At 37.1% G+C, this 26,687-nt stretch overlaps 1 protein-coding gene across 2 annotated transcripts in view; it reads right to left on the reverse strand.

Annotated features, from left to right (window-relative positions):
* The window catches only part of LOC125236272 (unconventional myosin-XVIIIa), a 318,921-nt gene that overhangs the window by 289,193 nt on the left and 3,041 nt on the right, over window positions 1–26,687 (reverse strand). For both annotated transcript variants that reach the window (XM_048142988.1, XM_048142986.1), the window contains exon 2: window positions 1,812–1,991. In XM_048142988.1, coding sequence (XP_047998945.1) covers window positions 1,812–1,979 — 168 coding nt within the window. In that variant the 5' untranslated portion in view covers window positions 1,980–1,991. The remainder of the gene's footprint in view (window positions 1–1,811; window positions 1,992–26,687) is intronic.

Raw genomic sequence — 26,687 nt, forward strand, 5'->3', positions numbered from 1 at the left:
ACATCTGTGGTCGAGTCTTTAAGCCTGTTTAATTTGAAACTTGCATGTGAATGCTCTATCTATTGTGACAGTTTAAGAGAAAGTTTTATGTCATAAACATAAACGATCTATGAATAGTTTGTGATCACATTTTCGAAAATCTGGTTTTATTATAACTCGATTCTCCGATGCAAATAGGTATCGATAAAATAATTTACAATCTATAAATAATGGTTTGGAAGACACACGTGGTTATCAACCGTTACATTTTGCATATGGATGAAGAAAACTTATTTTAGTTATGAATTTATGATGCGTTGAAATAGGTGTGGTTTTTGCTAAACCGGTGCATAAGTAATATAATTTAAGTGATATAATTTTGGATGAATTATTAATAACTCTCTCTCTAAAGCGGTTTGACGAAAATGTTTTGATGGACAAGCTCTTTTTTAGCCATCCTTGTAAAACATCTAAAATTATTAACTCTAAAATAATTTTAAATGGAGCAATGGAAGAGATCCTACAGGTATAACCCGGATAAATTCGTAAGTCATATTACTCACGTTTTGTATATATTTGTATAATAAATTGTAAACTACTATAAGGTACAGCGGGGCAAATCTCGACTGGGGGGCAATTGTAACTAATCATTTTTTTTTTCATTATTATTACAGTATCATACATGGATACATGTAGCACTCAACAGAGTGCTACATGTATCCACTGAACGCGCTACCATATATAACCGGTGGACACTCTATTTTATAATGCAAACATTGTAAAACATGGAAAAAATGGACCAGTTACATTCCCCCCCTCCCCCAGTCGAGATTTGCTCGCTGTACTTTAAACTAGATAAGTAGTAAATAAGTTTTCAAATGCCCTCAAATAGCATTTCAAATTTGAAACACAATTGAAATTAGCTACACTACCTATTGTAAGTTCTTTGGTATGAGAATTTTAAAAACCACTTTTGGAATATAACGCAGGTGTGGACTATAATTATGGTCTTGATATACAATTATACATGGCTGAACAGTTTATAATATCGAAAGTGGGCGTAATCTTGACCTCACCGTATTCTAGCAAGAATGTGGAACAATATTAGACGAAAACTTGTGAAGTTCAAGCACCCCGCATAAATTACTCGAAACTAGTATTGCACAATAATGTAAATAACTCGTTCTCCATAAATAGGATTAGGTTAGGTCAATCTTGTTCATGTGTTGGAACGAAAGCAATGTTATCAAGGCTTTTTAAACTTCGACCTATAGGACATTCGGTCTTATCATCTTTATTTCTAGACATAGCGTTTAGAATTTTAGATCTCTTTCTGTGAATAATGACTAGGATAGTATAGGGACTCTATAGTGTCCGGTATTGAAATTGAAACAACCTAACCCATATATGCCCAAAGCTTTTTTTTTAATTCCATCCCTTGAGGTGAATTTTAATGAATATAGGAGCGAGTTTTCTGCAAAACGACCCAATGGGCAATTGGGCATATACGAGTACATGGACTAAACTCAAATTCTACTTTAACTTTACTAAACAGGGTCATTAACTTATTATACCTCAACATTAGTATAATTTGAGCGTCGGGTGTATCTACTACCTACCTACGTCAGTGTGTCTATGGAAACTGGCGTCACTGTGTTTGACTACATCAAGCAGCAACCATAAAGTTGACTAAACACCGGGTGACGCTGGTATGGGAAGGCACTTAAGAATTATATATAGGGTTCTCTAAAAGCAATGACCTTCATTTATGACAAACAAAAACTAGGTACAAATTAGGAATATTTTTAAAAGTTAGTCTGAAAATTCCCTACCTCTTCAAGCCTCAGCGGCTCCTCGAGCCCCGCAGCTATCCTCTCCCGCTTCTCTCGTTCCTTCCTCTCTTTCTTCTCCTTCTTCCGTCTCTCTTTCTCCCCGTCCCGCTCCTCGCAGCCCCCCGGGTCGCCCGCGAGGACGGTCGACTTCTTCATGAAGTTGAACATGGCGACCGGGTTCTGGAAGAATAAAGGAAACTTTAGTAAAGAAGGAAAACTTAAAGATATCTAAGAGTTTTGAAAGATTCACGGTTATTTTCATAAACGTGATCATGATGATGCATGTACAGCATGTAACTGCGTCGAAATATCGGGAGCCTGACAAAAATCGGTCTATAACTCTATATCCCGGTCAATACAAATTCATTGAATATATCTGTATATTGACCAACGCAAAAAGCTCTTCAACAACTATTTGTTTCTCACATGTGGTGGAACAGCTGCCTTACAAACTAACATTAAATGTCCTTAAAATCTTAAATAACTAACAAACATTGGAAAATATACGTATGTATTGTATCATGTAATAACTAAACGCCACTGTATGATTAACACAACTTCAGATTGTAAACCGAAGACCGTTAGTTTTCCAATAGACGAAGGTTACTGAAGTAAGTACCAGTTACAGTTCCAGCTATCAAATATATCATAATCCCGTACCTGTACTAACAGCAACACATTGACTTAACCAGTGGTAGATCTTCTCTCTTTGAAATAAAGATTACAAATGCAGTAACAGCGACAATGTTTATCTGATCATCAGAGAACCTTGGGTCTTTGTACCAAGGGTTATGAATGATCACAAAAATGGTCAGACTATGGTAATATGTAAACAGTTTGGGTTGGAAACAAAGCCCGATTTAATGGAGACGGTTACCGCTACCCTAATAAAGCTTATTGACTTGCATCCGTGCACTTAAATAGTTTCGGGTTGAGATGCGGTCACATTCACATCTACAATCTAAAGCATCATGTCGAGGACAATTTATGAATAAAGTCAACCAAAACATAATTAAATCAGTTCCGAATAATTCAAAGACTAGGGAGATAGATTTAAAGGTTAACGTTTAGGTGTCTTAGACGTATAGGTATCTAAGAAACCCAGCCAATTTAACTGTATAGGTATCCATTCGGTTCAGTCTTGAGTGGCCGTTAGATAGAAATTTGACTTTAACACCTATAGATATTTATGAGCATTTTGACCGCTTGAATATGCCCAATAGAAATTAGAATTCTAGCTTTTTTTACTCAAATAGAATACCAATGTGTTGTTATTTAAAATGTTCCGCAAAAACTGGCATAGTGACATTTGAAAATCACAGCACCGCCCAATTCATTCACATCTGGCATGACGATGAGTGACATGACACATGACCGCTATTTACCTACTGTTCTGACGTCTATAGGCAAAGAAATGTAAGTAATTAATTATAGTTTTTCAACAAAATCCATTTACATCAATAAGAAAATAGTTCGGTAAACTGTGCTCATGCTACTGGTATTACCGATACAAGCAACAATGATGTGCCAAAACTGCCAAATGAACACAAGAAAAATTTCCCGCTGTTTCTCCTGACATTGCCGGATTTTGTACCTATCGCACACAGTGGGGGCAGCGCCATTAGCAGGAAGCATTTATCCCAATATTCCCAATGTTCCTTTATCTACATGTATGTCTCTCCGCTACCTACTCCAATAGTTGACAGAGATAAACATAACGAAACATTTTTCTTCAATATTAGCTGTAGCCAGTCTTCTCAACGCAATGGTTTTGGCGCTGACCCTTAAGCATATCGTCACTACTTTTAAAAAATCTCGTATCTCACGCTGTTCCTCAAAGTTAAAACGCAGTAAGTCTATATGCACTCCATAGATACTTACTACAATTTTCTTTTCATTGACAGACGAAGATACAAGTTTTTTTAAAAGTAGTGACGATATCTACTTTCGGGTACCTATTGAAGTATATCTTCAAATATCTACGAGCACAGAGCAATGCCCAATGTATTCACCTAAAGCAATCATGGTGTGACAATGACAGAACACCGTTACTGTTTAGAATCGATTCCGAGCTAACTGTCGCCACATTCTGTGTGATTGTGTGACTTGAATACGAGCCATGGACAAAGTCTGTCACAGACGTCAATCGTGGCCTTAATCAAAGCTTTTGTGCTGGGATAAAAGAGGAAGAAACTTTTGCTAAATGTTGGCTGATAATTGGTTGTTTTTTTTTTGCCCCTGCTGGTTAAAATTTATAATTGGCCACAGCATGTTTGACTTTAGTTGCAGCGTTTGAGGTAGTGTACACGTACAGCCCTACATTGACTGCGATTGTTGTATGATTCAATAATTGCCATTTTTTGCCAAATCTATAAAAATAAGCCTTCTTTGTAACAAAGTACCGCATCAAGCAGATATCGTGGATGGAGAGGGTCAGGTAAACCACCACGGACTAAAAACGTGAATTTTGAAGTGTGAATTATTTTCACAATTTCAGCAATGTATGTTTGAACTGATAATAACAAAGCAAAAGAAAGATTCCTCAAGAGTAATGTATGACTTGATTGCAGCTATGTGTCACAGTAATGCACAAGCTCAAGTTATGAACGCACCCTAAGCACACATGTAAATTAGAACCGTCGAGCCAACGCGCTGCACTCCTATAATATAATGATGATGGAACGACCCAAATGCGACTGATACAACTCATTTAGGACCCTTTCTTCGGACAATTGTTCGTATTACTAAACAAAACACTTATATTTGTAAACAATTTTTACGAGTTCTACGACTGATTGCATCGCTCTTAAGACGATACTGTAGGGGTCAATTCTCCATACAAACGCTCTCGACTATTTCCTCCCTGGTTTTTGAAGATAGAGCAATGATTTTTTCAACACAGATTGTTATTATTTTTATCTGTGTCGGACCGTTTTGATTTTTTTGATATTCTGCTTTTTACAGGTTCTAGAGCCAATCAAAAATTTCCAAAAACGGCCTTTTTCATTGTGGCGCAAAAAAAGGTGTCATACTCAAGATTGGTAACAATTAACCAAAAAAGCTAAACGGTCCGACATTGATTATTTCATTGTTATTCAGATTCTCAAATTTCGTTCCGATTGATTAAGTTTTGAAGGAGGAAAGAGTCGAGAGCGGAACCTCGATTTTAAAGATTTTTTAGAAATATCTTTTGACTGAGTTGTTCTTAATGGACAATTTTTTTTCGATAAATCTAGTTAATAACACTTGTATATTTAACTAAAATTCCCATGTTGAAAGGGGGGCTCCTTTCCGTTTTAGCATTTTCGCTACCGTATCCTCTTAATTTGGGTACGTTTTTAAGAATGATGGAGTCGAAGAGAACGGGGGAGTGGATGTCAGTCAAAAACACTTAAACGTTAAATGAAAAATGTTGTTACCATCAGTTCTTATACACTATGCTTCTAGTCTAGTGCAATAAGGATTATTGTAGCAGAAATGCTGTTGGAATTTACAACTATTCAAGTAATATTTTTATGATATAAATAGTGACATTTCTGGGAACTTGAGTCCTGTTCTGATGATGATAGTATCGAAATTTGTACATTTGTCACAATTTGGCCAAAATACCAACAAGAACGACGGGTCATCGTGAGCCGTAATAATCATTAGCATTCATCGCATTCGTTTCAGTTCTGTATGAAGAGCCAACAGAAATAAAGTATTCAATCGCATCGTGACAAGCTTAATGATTAGTAGAAGACACGGTCAGTGGGCATCGGCCTGAATAGCGAGACTAGGCGACGCCGCGCGCATTGATGAGGTTATTATTCCTTGTCACATGCGAGCAGACGAGGATTCGTCTCAACTGCATTTGACTAAATTATTAAATCATCGAAAAGAAATAGTTTCACTTTGAGACAGTTCGTCTCAGACCGACACCAAAAAAGTAGCAGATAAAAATCAATTGGGACAATTTTACTCAAATCATCAATAGGTATCATTATCACGTCGATGTATGTAATCTGTGACATTTGTCCAGCTGCACACATTTTTAATCGATGTTTCCATATGACTCCACCTGCCAAATAAAGTATAGTTTATTCGACCCATCCAAAATTCCAAAACCTTGTGCCGCTTGTTTAGCTTTTATTTTCATCCTGACTTCCTTCTTTTCTTGCACTTTGTCTTCGATTGACTTCAATGTTTCCTTCTACGTCGTTTATTGTATGTTAATGGTTTCCTTTATATTCTCTCTAGTCTAGTCCATTCCACTTAATCAGTTTTATTATGTGTTTCTTTTTATATCAATAATATAAACGACGACATTCGAAAATGTCGTGTCTTTCACGCGCGTCACAATATAGTATCATGATCTCTAATTACTACAGTACTAAAACTAATCAACGTTTTTATGTTGGCTGGTTATTTGAAGCGAATTCTCGCATGCGCTCAGAAAGCGACGAGAATAAAACTATATCGGCAAAGGTCCTTAGAGATCTCCATTCTATGTAATAGTATCCGGTATATGTAAACGTAATACTTCTATAATAGCCATACTTCCTTCCTCTTGTATTTATTTCGTAGTTTACCGTTACTATTCGTTTATTTATAAATATACCTATAAGGCATAATTCTCGCGGCAATGATTAAAGCAAAAAGTAAACTGAAACATTTATAATCATTGCAAACGACAAATAAGGTGCATAGGTAGGACAGCTAAAAATACAAGTAAGGATAGATCATTAAACCATCGTAAATGTTGCAACATGTAATGGACTCAGTAATAGGATTAAGTCTATATTAAGTAAGCTGGTCTATAAATCAATAATGGAATTTTTAAAGCAGATAAGAGAGGTCATTGTGCACGAATGCAACATTGCTCTAATGATTCTTCCGGAAAACTATAAAACGGTAGCTATATACCTATTAAAGGCATAATAAAGGTAAATGTCTAGTAGATGATCTAGATATAAGGCAATATGGTGTGAGGAGGTATTCACAATAGTTAGGGAGCGGCTTCATATTAGTGGAAGTTAGAAATAATTGAACAGAAGTTCAGTGTTCACTCTGAATGTTAAGGTTAATATTTGTAAACCCCTAGATTCATAGAGTTTAGCATCATCTTACCATCCTCTGATAAATTTTGTTTCTTTTTCACAGAAATAATGTCAAACTGACGGATAAAGGCAAACTATTACATCGATGGTTTATGAATACCTAATCTAATAACTTTTAGACGAAATTTAGTAGTCTAATATTTACATTACTTTAAATCTTAAACAAAACCCTAAAATTTTTGACTGTAACTATCTACAAAGTGTTATACCTAATCCTGAATCCCATCAATCATCTCTCGTAAATACTGAGCAGTAATAAATAATGACAGGTGAAATTAATACAATGATTGATAGAGCATCGGCTAATATTGATCGCGAACCCGTACAAATCGTCAAGCCGCGTTACCCACATGTAAAGGAGAAGTATACGAAAACAATATCTAATACGTCACACATCAATCCACATCACTTTCTTCGATGAGAGAATTCGCATTATTCAATGATAAAAAGACTGGTCAATGAGGCGTCACAATCAATTAAATCAGTTTCTTTGTACTTGAAATGAGTGGCTATTGTAAGAGGCTCTGATGAATGCCGCTTGTTGAGAACAAAAAGAATAAATAACGGCAAATGGTTGAAGCTAGTAGTTAAATAATGATGATTCGCTCGAAGATACTTCCAAGATCTTCCAAAGATATAATGAACGAAACGATACAAAAAGTGTTACCAGGGAATTAAGTGAAAAATTATTTAAACATGTTGTCTGTCCGAAAATACAATACAAAATACAACATAACGAAGTGGAATATAAAATAAGTGGGATTCAATCTCTGGATTGAGAAAACAGTTACCCAAAAGTAGAAATAGTTTAGATGACGAAACTTTGTCGCCACGTTGATCTGAACTGCAAGCTGCAGGAACTCTCAAAATATACCATTAAAGACAGTAGGCCTCATAAGTTGTTTCACCAAAAATTACCTATATAGACGGGACGGGAGTTATTGATTTCATAATATATGTCGAAGAGACGGGGCGCGAACGTCATACAACTTTTTAAGGCAGTGCAAGACAGTGTCAAACGCCATGCAGCATAACAAAACAAAGGCACGTCACACGCGGCCGCCTCACTAATAACAATGGAGAGGAATGCACGTAACGCATATTTAGCTAACTAGAACTAAATACCGCCCGTCATTGTTATGGGACTTGATCGGTTTCATCTCTGCGTGCCGGCGAGAGAATGTGATCGGATTGTACAGGTAAAGGTCATATGCTTCAGGAATCAGGCTATCGATTGATATAGCAGCTACAATGAAGTGTTTAAAGAAAGTATAAAAAATTACAAGTACCAAATGCGTTGAACGCCGATCATATTTTACGAGTACACTTACAATCACACAAGTGCCAGCAGCGAGATTTAGTCCGAGCACTTCCTGACTCCATCGTCAAACACCTCTAACAGGTAAAGCTATAAATTCCCTTCTGAAACTTTTGACTAAAAGATTTACTGTCTCAAAGCATTTAGATGTTGAAAGTATAAAAGTTTTCTGAGAAAATTTAAAGACAATTTCAACAGCGAAATACAGCTTAAGATCGAAAACTTTATTGTCAGCATGTGAAATTTGTAGACAAGAAACGCATAGCGCTTTTTGTCGGTACACTACACGGTCGTCTAAGTGTTATATTGTTACACCAAGTTATGTTGGCAATAACCGTTATCAGCGATGCGTGTGTAATCTATGCTGCAGGGCTGTCAGAAACAAACAAAACTTGAAAACAATTTGTTTATGGTAATCTAGGAAAAGATGACAGCACCGTTGTTTTTGAACTTTACAGGAAAGACGTAGATGGTAATACTCATGATAATGACAACTTTCTTGAAGAACTTGTATGTAAAAATCTACAAAAACATTGAGCGCAAACAGGAAACTATAAAAACGATATCAAATCAAATATGAATGATCGCAAAAAGTTTGCGAATCACCAACAATCATAACAACCTTCATCATCAACCCTATTAAGTTATGAGTAACAATTCGATTCGCACGCAGTACAAGAGTACGCAACGTCAGGAGTTCAATCACCTGATTACGCAACCAGCCTCGAGGCTTTTTCATCTTTATTCGTAATGAGAGCAGCCGTAGATGGAAAACACGCGAACATTGTAAATATTTGCAATTTTTATTCTAGATGGTATTTGAAAGTCGGTGGTCGGTGTCTCCGATTACAATGTCAGCTAGTATAGTGGTTTTCATATAATCGTGAAAGCTTTTTAGTATAATTTTACTTTTATTTACCTCTAGACAAAGTTTTGTTTTGGTGTTAAACCAATAATCAGTATAAGAACCTGTGCTCTCACACCGCAACGATGTTGACGTTGCGGTGTGAGAGTACTTCAGAGACATTCACGATTATTATATTGGTTTCCACTAAATCAGCTTTTAAATATAAAAAAGCTAACTAGATTTAGCTTTAGCGTTAATTTTAATTTTTTTTGTGTATATTTATATTTATTGTTAAATTATAATTGAATGAATTTAAGTGCCTATATAAATAAATAATAAATTTCGTGTTGATATGCCCAAATACTACTACATGGGTATTGTACGTATCAACAACGATACAAATAAATTATGACTCATGACTCATGAATAAATACACCGTACGGGGCCAACCCAAAACCAGTTCGATGCCTTGGGCTCCAAAGCACGAGTAATAGTATTTTTTACGCAACGCTGATCAGATCTCAGGCACAAGTGATTGTCGCTGAGAGGCAGTGGAACGTAACATAGGAAGTTTATATATCCTCGGGTAAGCTAAGTTAGCTTCCTTGAGTTACTGCCGCATGCCTGGAAATCGCTCACCAAAAAGCTGTCTTTTCAAGGAATCAATTTGATATGATGGCTAATATTATCGACGGGAGTAATTAATAATTCAATGCCAAGTGTCGATTATGTTTGTGGTTCTAATCAATGGTTAGTTATTGAAACAAGTGACACAGTAACATATAACAATTGAGATGAATATCAACACGCTAGCGTAAGGTGTGAGTGAAGTGAGACGTAATGTATTTAGTTTTGATAATGCATCTTATATTTAATAACGATCTCAATAATAATAATGTCATAGATACCTAATAGGAATAGCATAATACTGATAAGTTTGAAGATCTGTTTTCGAAGTTGAAGATCTGTCTTTGAAGTTGCAGTGTGATGGTTACAGAAAAACAGGAATGTAATGTACCTATGACTGTATGGGTAGAAGAAGCAGAAGTAAATACTATGTGCTCTGGATTTTTAGCGATATCGTTGGTTTCATAGTTCATTCATACCGATAACGTTACTCGACCCAGGAAGAGATTAGTTTCTTCCCCAGCCCTCAATTTCTTCGGAATCAATGAAATAGGGTGCCGTAGATTGCGACGATCGTATCCGATTAATTGGACCATTGTGCTGGTACGGATTACTGAAGCCCTATATTAGCTGCTAATAGCCTGAGAACTGCTGAGACAATACTAAACGTCTCTGTTATCAATACTCTATAGACTTCTTTCGACTATAGTTTTAATAACTGAGAATGCTCTAGAAAAAGATTGGTCTATTAGTCGTAGTGTCGTAGATTCTTGCCGATGTTGATGCAGTTAGCTAAATTGTAGATTTTTTAAAAATAATAAATGGGCTTACTCTTGGCCACAGACTAGCCAAAGCACAGTGTGGGATCAGACCTCATTTTTGACCATGGTCTTTTTATTGTAAAAACCGGTAGCCTAGACCAAAACAATGCTACGACTAAAACTCCCGAATGTCAAATATGACTAGTTTACGAGAAATTATTTTTTGAAATTTAGGGCAAATGTACCCGAAAGTTGACTAAAACTCAAAATATCCTGAGAACGGTATCGATTATCAAAAAACACTTTTAAGAGAACTTATAGAACTACCAATATACTATCGTATGAAATAATCAGCACGGTCCTAACATCATTCATATCGGTATTAGAACCAAATTATTTATTTTCTATTTTGATTTTTTTTCTCGAAAGTTCCTGTATATTAGCATTTCTTTTATTTTTTTTTTTTACTGAAAGGTGATTAGCTTCCCTATATGCTATAATTTTTGCATTAAGCAATTCCATAGGATCTAGAAATTATGGTGTGTTTAAACGTCCCATATAAAATCCCCATAGAGTAATTAAGCACACCATAATTTCTAGATCCTATGGAATTGCTTAGTGCAAAAATTATAGCATATAGGGAAGCTAATCACCTTTCAGTAAAAAAATAAAAGAAATGCTAATATACAGGAACTTTCGAGGAAAAAAATCAAAATCGAAAATTACTAATTTGGTTCTAATACCGATATGAATGATGCTATTACCGTGCTGATTATTCCATACGATAGTATATTGGTAGTTCTATAAGTTCTCTTAAAAGTGTTTTTTGATAATCGATACCGTTCTCAGGATATTTTGAGTCAATTTTCGGGTACATTTACCCTAAATTTCAAAAAATAATTTCTCGTTAACTAGTCATATTTGACATTCGGGAATTTTAGTCGTAGCATTGTTTTGGTCTAGGCTACCGGTTTTTACAATAAAAAGACCATGGTCAAAAATGAGGTCTCATCCCACACTGTGCAAAGGCATTTCAAACATTAAAGTATTTTATTCGTAATTCATACATAGGCTTTATAGTTCTTGCCTTTTGAACAACATTGTCATTCAATCTTTCATCGGGATTGAATAAAATTTTAATCTATGCATAATTTTATAGACGGGTATTGTCCATAATAACCATGAAATAATATTCAAATTGCTAATCACCGCCTTCCTTCTATTGTAAAAACAGTAGCAAGTACCAAAATAGCTAATTTGTACCAAGCAATCTGTCAGCTCCAGTTAATGTCCTATTGTGAACGAGGGGATACCGTGCCAACCCATTTGATTCTCGTTTTTGCACTCGATATTTTAATTCAAACAAAAGGTCGTATTGAGTGGCATATGCTTTGTTCAGATTTCAAATGTACATAATTGGCGCCTGCCTGAATGTAGTTCGGTAGATGACATTTAGGCGAAAAGCTTAGAAAGGGCATGCAGGATGCAGAAAAATGAATTGACGTAGTGTTGTGTAAATTAAATTTGTAAATGTACACAATTTGGATTCTAATTGGCCAATCTAGAACAATGTCTTATTGACACCATGTTTTATTTGCCATAGAAGTCACTTTATGTCTGTTTCTGTGAAAGAGTTCTACAGACTCTACGAGCCCCAATGCAAATGATATCGTCTAGTCACACTTCAACGTGCGATATTTATTTCCGAAACTGGTATTTAAACCCAGATTGACTTTGATGATAAATGGAATACACGACACACTAAGCCATTAAAACTAGTTTAATCTTGCGCCGTACAAAATGCCCTAATGTTATATGTTTTAATATAATCATATCATAAAAATAACATATCTAAAGCAAAAAAATACGCCTAGTTCATATTTGAGGCATAATAGGTCGTCTATTTTAAATAAAAATAGTTTAGTAAGATTAATATTATACAATAATATTTTAAATTGAATTAATAATATTATAAGTCGTCTGATATGATATACGGCTACATAAAAAGGTAAATTCTGTAAAAAATATAATTTTTCTACAACATTTTTATACCAAAATAGCAAGAGGTAAGTCGGTGCCTGAATCAGTGAGGAAAATTATAATTTCCAGTAACAATAGCGGCAAATCTACGTTCCAAAATCCTTTATCCGGGTTTCCTAGGGATATCCAAAGACCTTTTTTTGCCAAGATCTACGGCGCATACAATCATCCAGCATCAACTAAAACACGGAACCGTCTCCTGTTTAAATAAATCTGGCCGTCGAAGAATAACTGCCAAAGAGAAAACAGGATTTTGAGGAGCATCATCAGGAAAAATCGTCATGCAAGAGCAGGAGAACTTACCTAACTATGGCATGACGCGATCAAAATAAACATTTCAGTCGATACCTGAAAGACAGTAATGAAAATAATGGGCTTCGGTTTTCACACCGCTAAACAGAAACCATTACTTACTCAAAAGCAGAAAACTAACAGGTTGAAATTTGCACAAAAGTACAGAAACTGGACTGCCGATCAGTGGCGAAAAATAATATGGAGCGACAAATCCAAATTTGAGGTCATAGTTGGCGATGAACGAAGTAAAGTCATTCAAGATAAAGGAGATGCATTTCACAAAGACGTGTAGTTTCCAGCATCTTTAAATGATTTAGGGCTGTATGTCGGCACAGGGTGTGGGATGTCTGCAATTTATAGATGGAACCGTCAATGCAGAGAAATACAAAAGCATCTTGGAATAGAGTTCACTACCGTCTATAAGAAAGTTCAAGTATATAAATGGATTTACTTTTCAACGAGATGGTGCCTTATGTCATACTGGCAAGACAACGATGGAGTGGCTGAAACAAAAACAAATTCCTACCATATCATGGCCATCCAGCAGTCCAGACTTGTCTCCCATAAAAACTTTGTAGTGGTAAATGAAGAAAAAGTTGCGAAAAGATCCTTCTAAATCCAAAGCTGATTTTAAGGAGAAACTTGTGGGTGTCTGGAATGGAATAACCCCTGAGGAGTATAGACAGTTGGTAGATACAATGCCGCTCAGAATTAAGGCCGTTTTAGATGCAAAAGGTGACGCCACCAAGTGGTAGTTGTTCTTTTCTGCATCGGCTACGCTGAAGACGAACATTTTTGCGAGTGTTACATTTGGTGAAATTATGTTTTTTTGTTTACTAGTGAGGAAAATTGTTAATTTATGTTTTGAATAAATAAAATATGCATTATAAGCTCTCTTGTTTTTATGTTACATGTTCTACTAATCATCTAATTCATCCTGAATTTTGAGGTCGAAGTTAGGACATAATATTTTTTTCATACTAGACGATATCATTTGCATTGGGGCTCGTACAGTTGCCTAGAATTCAAATTGATTGACAGTACTGTATCATATATTCCTCATCAAAGCAGATGTCATGTTGAGCACGTTGTCATGCAAATTTCTTTAAAAAATCAGAGAAAGAGTTAAATAAGAGTCTAATACTAAAATTTTTGATTCAAACTCATTGTCGCCACGTCATAAACAAGCTCAGGAGGGCGATTTTTGAATCTCGCATACGGGATTTTGTCACTCAAATACCGATTGAAAACGGTGACTTGCTTATTATTTTCAGTGACAATTTTCTGAATTCGAACGCGTGAGACTCAAAAATCGGCCCGCAGGAGTTTATAAGTTTCAACACTTTTAGCCAGCGTTCCCACTTAAGCGTCGCGTGTCTCGGGGCGCGCAACGGACGTCCGCGCCACGCCACCTGAGTGTAATTCAAAAAACCGGCCAAGAGCGTGTCGGGCCACGCTCAGTGTAGGGTTCCGTAGTTTTCCGTATTTTTCTCAAAAAGTACTGAACCTATCAAGTTCAAAACAATTTTCCTAGAAAGTCTTTATAAAGTTCTACTTTTGTGATTTTTTTCATATTTTTTAAACATATGGTTCAAAAGTTAGAGGGGGGGACGCACTTTATTTTCTTTTAGGAGCGATTATTTCCGAGAATATTAATATTATCAAAAAACGATCTTAGTAAACCCTTATTCATTTTTAAATACCTATCCAACAATATATCACACGTTGGGGTTGGAATGAAAAAAATATCAGCCCCCACTTTACATGTAGGGGGGGTACCCTAATAAAACATTTTTTTCCATTTTTTATTTTTGCACTTTGTTGGCGTGATTGATATACATATTGGTACCAAATTTCAGATTTCTAGTGCTAACGGTTACTGAGATTATCCGCGGACGGACGGACGGACGGACGGACGGACAGACAGACATGGCGAAACTATAAGGGTTCCTAGTTGACTACGGAACCCTAAAAACGTCTCCTCAGTACATTTTGTATAGGAAGGACGTAAGACGCGCCGCCAAGCGGCGCGGCGCGCGCCACGCCGCCGCCACGCCACCTGGGGCGCGTCTTACGTCCTTCCTATACAAAATGTACTGAGGAGACGTTTTTTGAATTACACTCAGGTGGCGTGGCGCGGACGTCCGTTGCGCGCCCCGAGACACGCGACGCTCTGATGTGGCAGGTCCCTTACGACCAAAGCCGCACATGATGCATTACGGATACTGCAACCCCGTTAGACATCACTACAAGAATAAAGCTTTATATTCCCATAGACTTCATAGGCACATATGACCTTCTTCAAAGGGCTAGTCTATCGCATCCGTCCGGACACGGCGCATCACGTACATTTCGGCACGGTCGTTGTACTCTAAAGCGACAATTGAATTGCCAAAGGTTCCACTTTTGGAGTAAATTGGTTCCTCGTGTTAAGTTTTTTAATGTGAAAAGTTCCATGACAAATTAAAGGGAGATAGGACTTTGTTATAGTATTGTGAGTAATTAATTAGGTTTGCAGGAAGCTGTTTTGGCAATCCGTCTTTTGACGATGAATGGTATAATAATAGCGCCCACCCGCGGGAACCGACGTTTGATTCCGTAGAGTTAATGACAATAGTGACGTAAGGCGATGGTTGTTCTTGCGATTAAAAGCTATTAGTCAAGCTAGCAGAAGCTTTTTAGTGAGCTTGGGTTACGATTAAATGTAGAGCACTCAGTATGGGGTATAATGGGAATCAAGATTTACGATTACTACACGTTAACAACAGTGACTGCATTTCTGCGCTTTTCTACCAACATTCACAAACGCCGTCTTCGACAGAAAACGCAGAAGTAAAGGACTAAAAGTCTAACTGACGAACAACGATATGGCAAAACTGTCTTGCGATTAAAAGCTATTAGTCAAGCTAGCAGAAGCTTTTTAGTGAGCTGGGGTTACGATTAAATGTAGAGTACTCAGTATGGGGTATAATGGGAATCAAGATTTACGATTACTACACGTTAACAACAGTGACTGCATTTCTGCGCTTTTCTACCAACATTCACAAACGCCGTCTTCGACAGAAAACGCAGAAGTAAAGGACTAAAAGTCTAACTGACGAACAACGATATGGCAAAACTGAAGGTAGGCACCCCGAAAACTAAAAATCTAATTTTCTATCTTCACATCTGTATCGTTCGGATAATCTAGCTCGACAGGCAGCTAGGCAAATTTCGAGTTACATCTTTCGCGGTATGCTCTCTCTTGTTGATATAAAAAAGGTAAGCATGACCACAAGATAATACGGTCCGTACCGTATATACCAGAAGTACAATTATTTCATACTTCAACTACTAGTCGCTTAACAACTTCCACATGTCCATGTGTACAGTACAATTATTTACAATTACACAACGTAGGATAGCTATTCAGAGCCCAGAAGGTCAATGTCTCGCAACTACGCATTCGGAATACGGTCGTAAAACTCACAGCGAATTACGAGTGAATCAGACGAAATTTCATTATGGTCTCTCTATCACTATAGGCAAGAGTGATAGAGATAAGAGATTTCGACTATTGTGTTTCCTAATACGTGAGCGCACCTTTCTTGTATTTGCTTTTGAAGATCAGTGGGTGTTCGTTAGTGATTTGCTCAATTAAGATGTAAATGCTACTAATTGAGATTGTGATAATTACTTTTCATCTGTCTGCGGTGAAAGGTGATGACGACTATTCTATCGCCGAAAACTTTAAGAGAAAAGACAAATTTGTACAGACGAAATGAGTTGAGCTGATTCAAATGCCGCGCCGGATATTATAAAAAACACTATTTGTTGATGACCTAACGTAAAAGTTTACCTTACAAAAAGCGGAGGGCTTAAAGCCTTAAATGAACAAATGAGCCAAAAAGCGGTAGATAGGATTTTGGTATTCGTGGCAGGGCCATTGTTTGCAGAACGCGGAACATAACATGTGCCTAATATTTGACGCTGACCGGCGACCGTAAAGTAAAAGCGTATGACGCACAAGTCACACAACATAGAAGCATAGAACACACACACCATTTCAACACATACCATCAATTACTCACTCAGTTGCTCTAATTATTTGAAACGCAACTTCATCGTGGGTTCATGGAAGTACTTAGCTGATTACTCTTTTCCTGCGTGAAGTAGGATCCATATTAACTGTGTTAGTTGTCTTGTGGTAGTGTAGTGATAATTAGAGTAACAATAGTTATAAGTGCATTGTTAATTGTGTTACTGGATGGCGTTAATAAACAATGATCTAATGGCCTAACTATGCCTACCCTTATTACGTTTGACACTGACATATTCGATAGTAAACGCATTAATTTGAGAATAGTGCACCTGACTTTTATTAATATAGTAGGTAGAGCATGCAACGAAATTTAGTTCACTCAATATTTGCTAGCGTATATTAAAGCGTCAGAGATGAAGTTTAGGTGTTTTAGCAGAATGTAGCTTCGTTTGGGACTAAGCCAAAGAACAGCAAGCTTGGTCGTAAACAGCTACAAAATAAAATAACCATAAGGTTTCCATTATACATAAGTGACAATAAATAGCGAAGGATGTGTAAATATGTCTTGTGAAGAGCTAGTGACCTAATGATAAGACCGTGCGATTTTCAATCGAGTCCATGGTCTGCAGTCCAGAGGACGCGGGTTCTAACACGGGTACCAACAAGTTTTTCGGACCTTATGTGCGAAATGTGATTTGATATTAGCCATTCGCTTTTCGGTGAATGAAAATATCGTGAGGTAACTGAACTAACCCCAATAAGGCCTAGTTCCACTTCGGGTGGAACGTCAGATTGCATTCGCTTTCGTAAAAACTAGTGGATGCGCCAAAACATGAGATTAGTTGTGAAACCGGAGCCCATGCTCCCATGAACCGTGCTGGGATAACGCCAGGAAGAATATGGTGTTTGTTAAAAGGTGTCCCAGTAAAACTGCGCTGAGCAAGGATATAAAGTGATTCTTTAGGATCGTAAGTAATTGTAATATAACTCTCACCACGAATCCTCAGACATTTCTGGTGCTTCTACAAATTTTATCTTGATGCCTAGTTAATTATCGATACCAAGATATGTTGCTGTACATAGGTATATGATACAAGTAGAGTAACATGTACCTACATGTCCAAGTAAAAGATTAGTTGTTAATTTCAAAATTTATTCCATTCCAATGGATCTGAACTACAAGTTCTTAGTTTCTTACACGTGCTGTGCTACTTTCTTTGTCGGTCGGAAGTTCGTAAATGGTAACGGAAATCGAAAGTCTTGTTTGCTACAGTTATTCTCTTTTGTGGCAAACATGTGTAACTTGACTAGTGCTAATTTAAGACAGGGTTTCTGAACTACGGCCCGTAAAAAGGAATACCGATAATTGAAGGCAAGGCCCGCGATTGTATAAAAGAGTCCAACCCGAAGTGAAGCCGCCTGAATCACCTGAGGTCCGGTAGCAAAAACTAAAAATACATAAGTATTTAATAAAAAAATGACAATCTAAACTTCAATACCTTATGGAAATTGTCAGAGCTACGTGACTTCTTGTAGCATCTGTCACATCGGTATCATTTATTTTCGTATGGCGTTTGTTTAGGATTTCATTATTTTAGACTGGCTTGTCAATGGGCACTGCCTCCATCCAATAGTTTTCTAAATCAGATAATATAATATCTTCTTCCAAGATAAGATCAAAAACACTGATTGACTAGCATAGCACGTTATCTAACTATTCGCTGATTAGCAAAGCAACTTTCTAGGTTTTGATCGTCATGTACTTCCGCAAAGTAACGCCTAATTCCATCGATTAGTCATGAAAACCCCCAAAGGATGAATGTAGTAGTATTGAATCGAACGTCCCACCACAAGAAACTACTAAAGGATGAAGGTATTGAACGCCCTGACATCACAGCACAGAAGAAACAGTGTCAGTGGGCCGTATGGCCGTATCATTCAGCAATTGTGACTGGCATCAAGTTGAATGACGGAACAGTGCAATTTCCTTGCAACTGTGTTGCACGAGGACAACACTTTGACTAATCGTAAGCCTTATGTCGTCGGAAAAAGGTTTTAGAATGATCAGTTGACGTCAAATATATTAGACGATCAAGCAAGCGAATCGAATGTTGATATGATTCAAGCCAGCTTGTAATTTGAGCTTGAAAATTCGACCTGTGAACTTTGAATACATTTCATTCTGGTAGATTTAGTCTGTCGTATATCTCTTTGCGAAAATTAGTATTAAAAATGTTAAATTTAAATGTTAAAAATGTTAGGTTTTGCTACAGCCGCCACTGGTAACGGTGTCTTGCATTTCGTATCCTAAAAACCTGAGTAACAATTTGATTAAGAATGCTTTTAAATTTTGTTTGTTACGTTCCGGTTCTAAAAGGTGCCTTATTCTACACGATATACAATTAGTATTACACTTCATATTTTTAACCGGCCTCTTTTACTAAATTCTAACCTATAGCAGACAACCTCGTTCACGTATGTACACAAAGATTATTGTGAAGCAACCCACATATAAACAATAGATACAAACGAAAGTAATTCACGCCGAAAAACAAACATTTGTTTTACAAGTGTACTGTTTATATTATCTGGTTTAAGAACAAAGTCTAAAACTGTTTTGGATACGACCTGGTTTAGATTGCCCTTAGGGGAAAGTGGAAGACGTCTATCCCATTTACCACATTTGCCTACAAAGTTAGAAACAGCCTGCCGGTCTAGCTGAAATATCAATCGTTCATGCTCCGTGGTGAATGAAAGACAACTACTTAGCTCTGTCGCACCACTCCCACCAACACGGAAAAGCGGTACAGACAGATAATTAAAATACTCGGAGAGTAAACGGTTGTCACTTGGGCTATGCTGGCTGAAATAAATTAATGATTACCACCGAAGCAATACGTAGCTATCTAACTATTTATGTTTTCAAGTTTTTCAGACCCATTGAGTAAGTAACAACAAAGAACACTAGAGTCATTGTTCGTGACTACAGATTATGCAACGGTTGTAAAAACGGCACACCAGTGAACTAACACTAATTGTAAATCTATTAAGCGATCTATTCATTCACCTAGTTTCCTTTTTTCGTGTTTTACTAACAATTAGCCTGCATGCGATGCACGGTGCATGTTGTTCGCGCTGTTTATAAAGTTGTATGAAAAGATTGAGAAGGTGTTCGGGGTTTTTTTTTTATTTTAATTATTTTAGGCTTACTCTGCTTACTCGTGGCCACTGACTAGCAAAAGAGCTCGCCCTGAAGGTATGTGCCAGTTGACCCTTCATTTGAAGGTTGCTGGAATACCTGATGGGTGCGTATTAGCCGAATGGCACAAACGCTCACGAAACGAAACGCTCGTAAATATCTATCTCTATCGCTCGTGTGTATTGGCGCGACAGAGCCAGACTACCTTTCGCGACGTTTCGTTTTCGTTTCGCGTCGCAGAAATGCCATTCGGCTACGGCACCTGGATCGAAATTCGCAACCTTGAGCACTTTGCTACAAACGATCTTGTCATCGAAATATCATATCATTGACACTAATTTTTACGCAGTGTAAAGGACATCAATTTTTAATGAAGTTGATCTCATCTAGACAGTTCTTGGTAGGTACTTAAAGAAAGTGTCAAATATCGATTTGCGTCCAGTTTGGAAACTCTTATCTTCAGTAAACCATGTGTAAAATAAAATGTAAATGTTAACACTAATTGCTTTACCGCGGTTTACCTTATCTGCCGGTCAACCGTTTTTACTTTCTAAAGAGCTTCTTAAATGTCATCATTTTCGTTTTTTATGGTTTTTCACTTGCAGCGGTGGCAGATCGAGTTTTCGCGCCCGACAAATAGGTATAAATAAACAAATATGATATATGTGTTACAATCTTATTTAAAAAGTATGCCATATTGAACTTAATAAAGTACAGTGAACTGCGAAATTATAGCATGGAGAAATTATCAATGTAGTCATTGATAAAATCGCCATGCACTTTTGCAGCTCACAGCTGTACATATCTTTTGTTTTGTAGCTACTGGGTACCGTACTTATTAGACAGAAATCGAAGAGAAAAGATAAATATCCCAAAAATTAAATAAATATATCCATGAAGAGTACGAGGAGTGACTTTTCGGGTTATTTCTCTATAAAACCATGCAGAACTAAGCTAATATAAAAAGAAAAGCATATCGGTAGATGTCATTTAAAAACCTTATAGAAAGTGATCACTACTTATAGACACTCGTTAAAAAAGTCAATTCCTCGACACTTATCCATTTTATTGGGACAGAATGAACTGCCCCCCATCGACTAATCGGATAACGATATCGTGATGAGATTACCGCGCTGCGAGTGACGTCACTGTATGTGCAATCTGCAACGCATATGGTTCGACAATCAGACCGGGGTGGAGCGAAAAAGATAATTTAGTAGACATACGGATGGACTGTAAATCAAATGCAATATTTGTATAGGAACATTAGGAACTATATTAGTTTCATGCATGTTGCAGTTAAGGTACAATCTTTCTCTACCAGCCCTTACTGACGATGGTTATTATATGTATGTATCAAATCAATATCAGCATGTCACTTTCAATAGATCGCTTGGTATCAGTAAATCAGTAGAACCATAAAAATCTGTCTATTCATCTTGGTAACTTTCCTTAAATCGGGTACGACTGGGATAAGTGGACTGCAGGCGCTGACGTCATCATGCGATTGATGCAATCTGTAACGCATGCTGGTCCGATAACTGGAACGGCGTGGTGTGAAACAGGTGACTAGCTGATTGTTATCCATTCCTTGATTAATTAATCTGTAGCTGCCACGAAAAAGGGTAAAGCAGCTTTCCCGAATTCATAACGAAGGCTTACATTATACACTAAAAAATAACTGTTGAAAAATCTCTAACCCATATATCCTAAATCTTGTTTCTTTGAGATTCATTCTTCTACTAATTGAAATACGTAGTTAAGTAGGAGTGGGTTTTATTCAATGGGTTGAAATTGAAAACGACCCAATGGGCATATATGGGCTAATATTACGCGTTGACAGGAATACCACTACAAGATGTGGGCAATTTGGAGTGGAAAGACAGGCATAAACCGCATAATTAGAACTGTTTGCCGGATGGTCGTTTCTAGTTAGAGAAACTTTGTCGTGCCGGTATGCGGTTCAGAAAATAAAGAAACCCTAGGGGATAATTTTGTACATCAAGCTAGTTGTCCTTGTAGATTATGTTTCATGAATAGGTACATACTACAAGGTAAGTAACTGCTCTAGAGCGTTGCTGTCAGAGGAAGAGCGTTCATGTCAAGTCACCTCAACCAGTGTCAGAATCGGCATTATACGAATAAATATTCTAGACTTCTTACACAGATTGACTGAGTCCTACGGTAAGCTCAAGAAGACTTGTGTTGTGGGTACTGGGTGTGGGTACAAAATGGGACCAAATGTCAACAACTTACTATGTAGTATCAAGCAGTGATGCTATGCCAACAGCTTTTATGGTTGTAGGAGGATCAGAATAATCACCTCCTATGGATCAAACTGTAAAGAAACAAACGTTTGTTTTCTTCAAATTTAAAAATAATCTATAGATCGCTACTTACTTAACATTAGGTAACATTCCTCGGAAACAGAGTTACGCGAATCCGCGTCGTTTTATTTGTGTCCACAACAAAAGAATAAAAGCTTTGTAAATAATGGGTGGCCTTCGTTTTGGTTCAACCAGTCCACGCGTGACCAAACCAATGTAGCACGTTTAGCCAGTCAAGGTTACGTTGAGGTAAGAAAGTCACAAAGGCTAAGATTGTCTGGATTGTCAGGATAGGATTTGCACTGACTGAAGAGCAACAGAGCGGACAGAGAGAGATGGTGCTGAATTCGTCAACGGAAAATATGGAAGGTCTTCCTTGTTGGTTAGAAGAAATAGGTATAAAATAATCAAAGGTTCTGAGACTTTTGAGCTAAGTACACGTTTTCATGTTGGTTTTACTCGTATTAGGTACATGTAATGTGTTTCTTACTTACTTGGCTCATAGTGGCTACAATTTTGTGAATTTTGCGTAGCTTGCTTACAAGAAGTGTTTATACTAGGGCTCCCGGTCACGTCCGTGTTTCGTGTACCCGTTGCCGGGTATCCGTTCCCGTGTTACACGAATCCGGATTTCTGGCCCGTTTGGAACGGGTAATTAGGGGCCGTGTAATTAAGGTCCGGGTACCCGTGTAGTCCGTGTGTCCGGATCGACGGACTCTAAAAACCCGCGGGTCCGATCCGTTCTCGACGTATAGTGAATATAGTGATGCTTGATGATCGTTCGCGTTCTTGGTTCAAGCGAATATGAAAATCAGTTTAAACAACCAAAAATGATAAAACCTTAATAACTAAAATGAAAAAGGGACAGCGGAGCAATTGTAACTGGGAGACAAATTTTAACTACTCGATTTTTTCTATGCTTTACATTTTAGGCATTATTACATAGAGCACGCGTTTTCAGTGGCCTAAATTAGTATGATGTCAGAAAGCATGAAACTTGGTATGCTCATAGCTTTGACGTTCATAAGAATAAATAGAAGTAGAAACACGCCGAGGAGTCTTCTACAATACTTCCATTTAAAGTATACTACTAACAGTCGATAGTGCTACCCCTACTCATCCCACTAGTAGTTAAAAACAAATATTATGCGGGGGACTTAAGCATAATTTGAAAATGATGAGTTAAAGCCTACCTACCCACCTTAAAAGACACCTACTTTAAAAGACAGTATTGTAGAAAATTTTATGGAGAATAAACTATTCCTAAATATCGTGATTATAGCTTTCACGGTTTTCATAACAATATAAAAAACCTGAAAATAGTGATATAAAAATGAGGGAAAAGAGGGGAAACATTGACACCTCGGCGTCTGCGTACTTCTATTTTTTTCTGTTGTGTTTGTAAGTTACCTATATACATGTCAAGTCTCATGCTTTTTGTCACACCCTATCCGACTAGCTCAAGTTAAGAACCAGGACTATGGATACATATTCACTTCAAGGTGGTTCCCTCCAAAATAACAAAAAAATATACCATTCTTAACTAGGTATTTGTAAAACAGCGCGGCTACATCTAGAACTTTTCAAACAAAAGGTTTGTCTATGTCAAAGGGAAGCCGAGTGTGAGTAGGGCTGCCATCCGTCCGGGTTTCCCCGGATTTGTCCTAGTTTGGAAGCCGTCCGGGGTCCGTCCGGGCGGGGAAACAAGAAGTGTCCGGGGAAAACCCGGACACTTTTCACGTAAGGGGGCAACTCATTGAATTTAAGTATTTATCAGCGAATTTAAGTTGGCTGATTAACTAATATCCGTTTACATAATAAAAAACCGGCCAAATGCGACTCGGACTCGCCCACCGAGGGTTCCGTATTCGTACAAACGTTCAATGGTTAAAAAAACTCGGTTCATATATGTAACTCTAATGACCTGTCTAGAAGTATAGGTACTAATGAGCATAATTGTGTACATACTATACCTCTCGGTGAATTCTCTAATTTGTGTGATGGTTTTTCAGGGATAATTCTTCTGATCTTAACCGATTTCGACAGTTTTTATTTTATTTGAAAGATAATATTTTAGGTAAAATCTCGTATAATTTTGAAATATGATATGGATGTATAATATGTATATGCAAGGGTGGTAAAATTGAAAGTTGAAATTGAAAAGTTTTTTGTCAATTAAAAAACAGTTTCCAAGATACACACTCGATTTAATTTTTCCTGTAATATTTAGCATAAAGCCAATGTTTCGTAAAATGTTTACAATTTTTCGTTGGTAAACTTCGGAGATAAGGGGGCCGGGGGAAAAACGGTACTTTTTAAACATTTTCCTTCAAAACTCTTTTTTTTTTCTTCAACAAAAAAATTATAAGAAATAGTTTTGATAATTATGTGCAATTTGAGCTCTTTCTAATTTGACCTAGTAACTTAGTAACCTAAAAAAAGACAAATTTTTTTTTTTTGTAAGATTTTTTTTTGTTTTTGTTATTGTTATTGCAAATGTGCATTTTCGCGAAAAAGATTCTAAAACTGTTTTTTGTAAAATAGGTAAATTTCACGTTTTCCCTACTCAGAATCAACGAGCCCTTTCGATCCTACTAGGTAAAAAAAAGCGTCCCAAATTTAATTCTTCCACTTCGTTACCATTTTTCAAACACTTTGTACAGCGATTACAAAGTGGAAAGTACGCAAAAGAATAGAAAATTTTGTGACTACTTTTTTTGTCTCCTGTTTTTTGCCCTAGATAGAAAGGGCTCGTTATTCTGAGTAGGAAAAACATAAAATTTACCTACCTTAAAAAAATTTTTTTGGTGTTTCTTCTCGCGAAAATGCCCAAATTACACATTGTGTGAAATTAAAAAAATAAATGGATGAAAATGAAAGGTCATGTTTTTTAAAAATAAATTCTGACTTGTCCGGGGAAAAAATGCGATTTACGCCAAATGTCCGGGTTTTTTGTATCTTTGTCCGGGTTTGGCGAAATTCGAGATGGCAGCCCTAAGTGTGAGGTTTGAGTGTCATTATTATCAGTAAAAATCACCACGGGTATTGGTTATTGTGCCGCCCACAAGTCATTATTACCTTTGTCTTCTCATGCGACGTTAATTCTACTAACTTCTTAGATAAAAACTAATAACTCGATAGTTCAAATACATTTCATTTAGTATACGCGATATAATCCGTTTCTATAGTTATGTATTTATCTATTTAAGTAAGTATATCGTCGCGCAGCACCCATAGTCCAAGCTTCGCTTAGTTTGGGGCTAAGTCGATCTGTGTAATGTCCCCAATATTTATTTATTTATTTTAAAGCTATGAGACATAGATATAACTATAATAAACTGTCGCGGTAACCGAAGACAATATTTTGAAGTATATTTGTCAGCATCTGTACATATAGTAAGTACCTATAGGTGGTATGGTCCCTATAGGTAGTTAGTAAGGCACCATGAACATCATAAAACAATCAAGTAATAGAACTAATATAGTATTTTTCACACAAACCAATACCCTTCTATTAGTTAACCTAGAGACAAATAAAGTCCATTAAACTCGCAATTGCCTTAAGCAACTTTATTGAAAAAAAAAACCAGTAGACTAGTGTGCCTGGCGAAATTATGGACCTATAAGAATACGTTTGTAATATTTGTATAGCCTATAACGTAACGGGAATAAGTGAAAAAAATATAATTAACACGTTATTGACTCAAATAAAATGAGTATGTATAAAACCAATTCGTATTCGTTCGCTATATTAACATAAATTTTAAAATTCACCAATTTTTTAAATACAAACCGGCACGGCAATAAGTCGATCGGTCCGCCGGCCGCCTCGTGTGTTCAATACCCGAACGGTGCCGAAGTCCGTGCGTCCGGCCGTCCGGCCCCGAACGCCGATTCGGCACTACACGCGCGAACGGCACTACACGGGAACGGACTTCGGCGGGTTCGGGTAGTTCGGACGCTTAGCACCGCCGGGGCTAAGGGGCCGGACGCACGGATCGGCGGGTAGTAACGAATATCCAGAGCCCTAGTTTATACGGTGGGGATCGTAGAGTTGGCGACTTGGCACTGAGAACAGGTAGCTATAACTACGTATGTGTATAGGTATAGCTAACTAGCTATGGGAGTTAGAGGTTCTCTCATAACATATTCCATTCAAGGGTTAGTAGAGTTTAACAACGCGCTTATAAAGTTATTCCACCCCTATTCAGGGCTAGCTATGATGAAAGCAAAATAGTCTGCATATAGAGGACTTATAGAGGGGATTATGTAGGTATATAATAACTATGTATATACTCTCGATATTCAAAAATAATTAAAACTCGTAAGCCCTTTTATTTGTA

The sequence above is a fragment of the Leguminivora glycinivorella genome, chromosome 19 (genome assembly GCF_023078275.1).
Source record: "Leguminivora glycinivorella isolate SPB_JAAS2020 chromosome 19, LegGlyc_1.1, whole genome shotgun sequence".
NCBI lineage: Eukaryota > Metazoa > Arthropoda > Insecta > Lepidoptera > Tortricidae > Leguminivora > Leguminivora glycinivorella.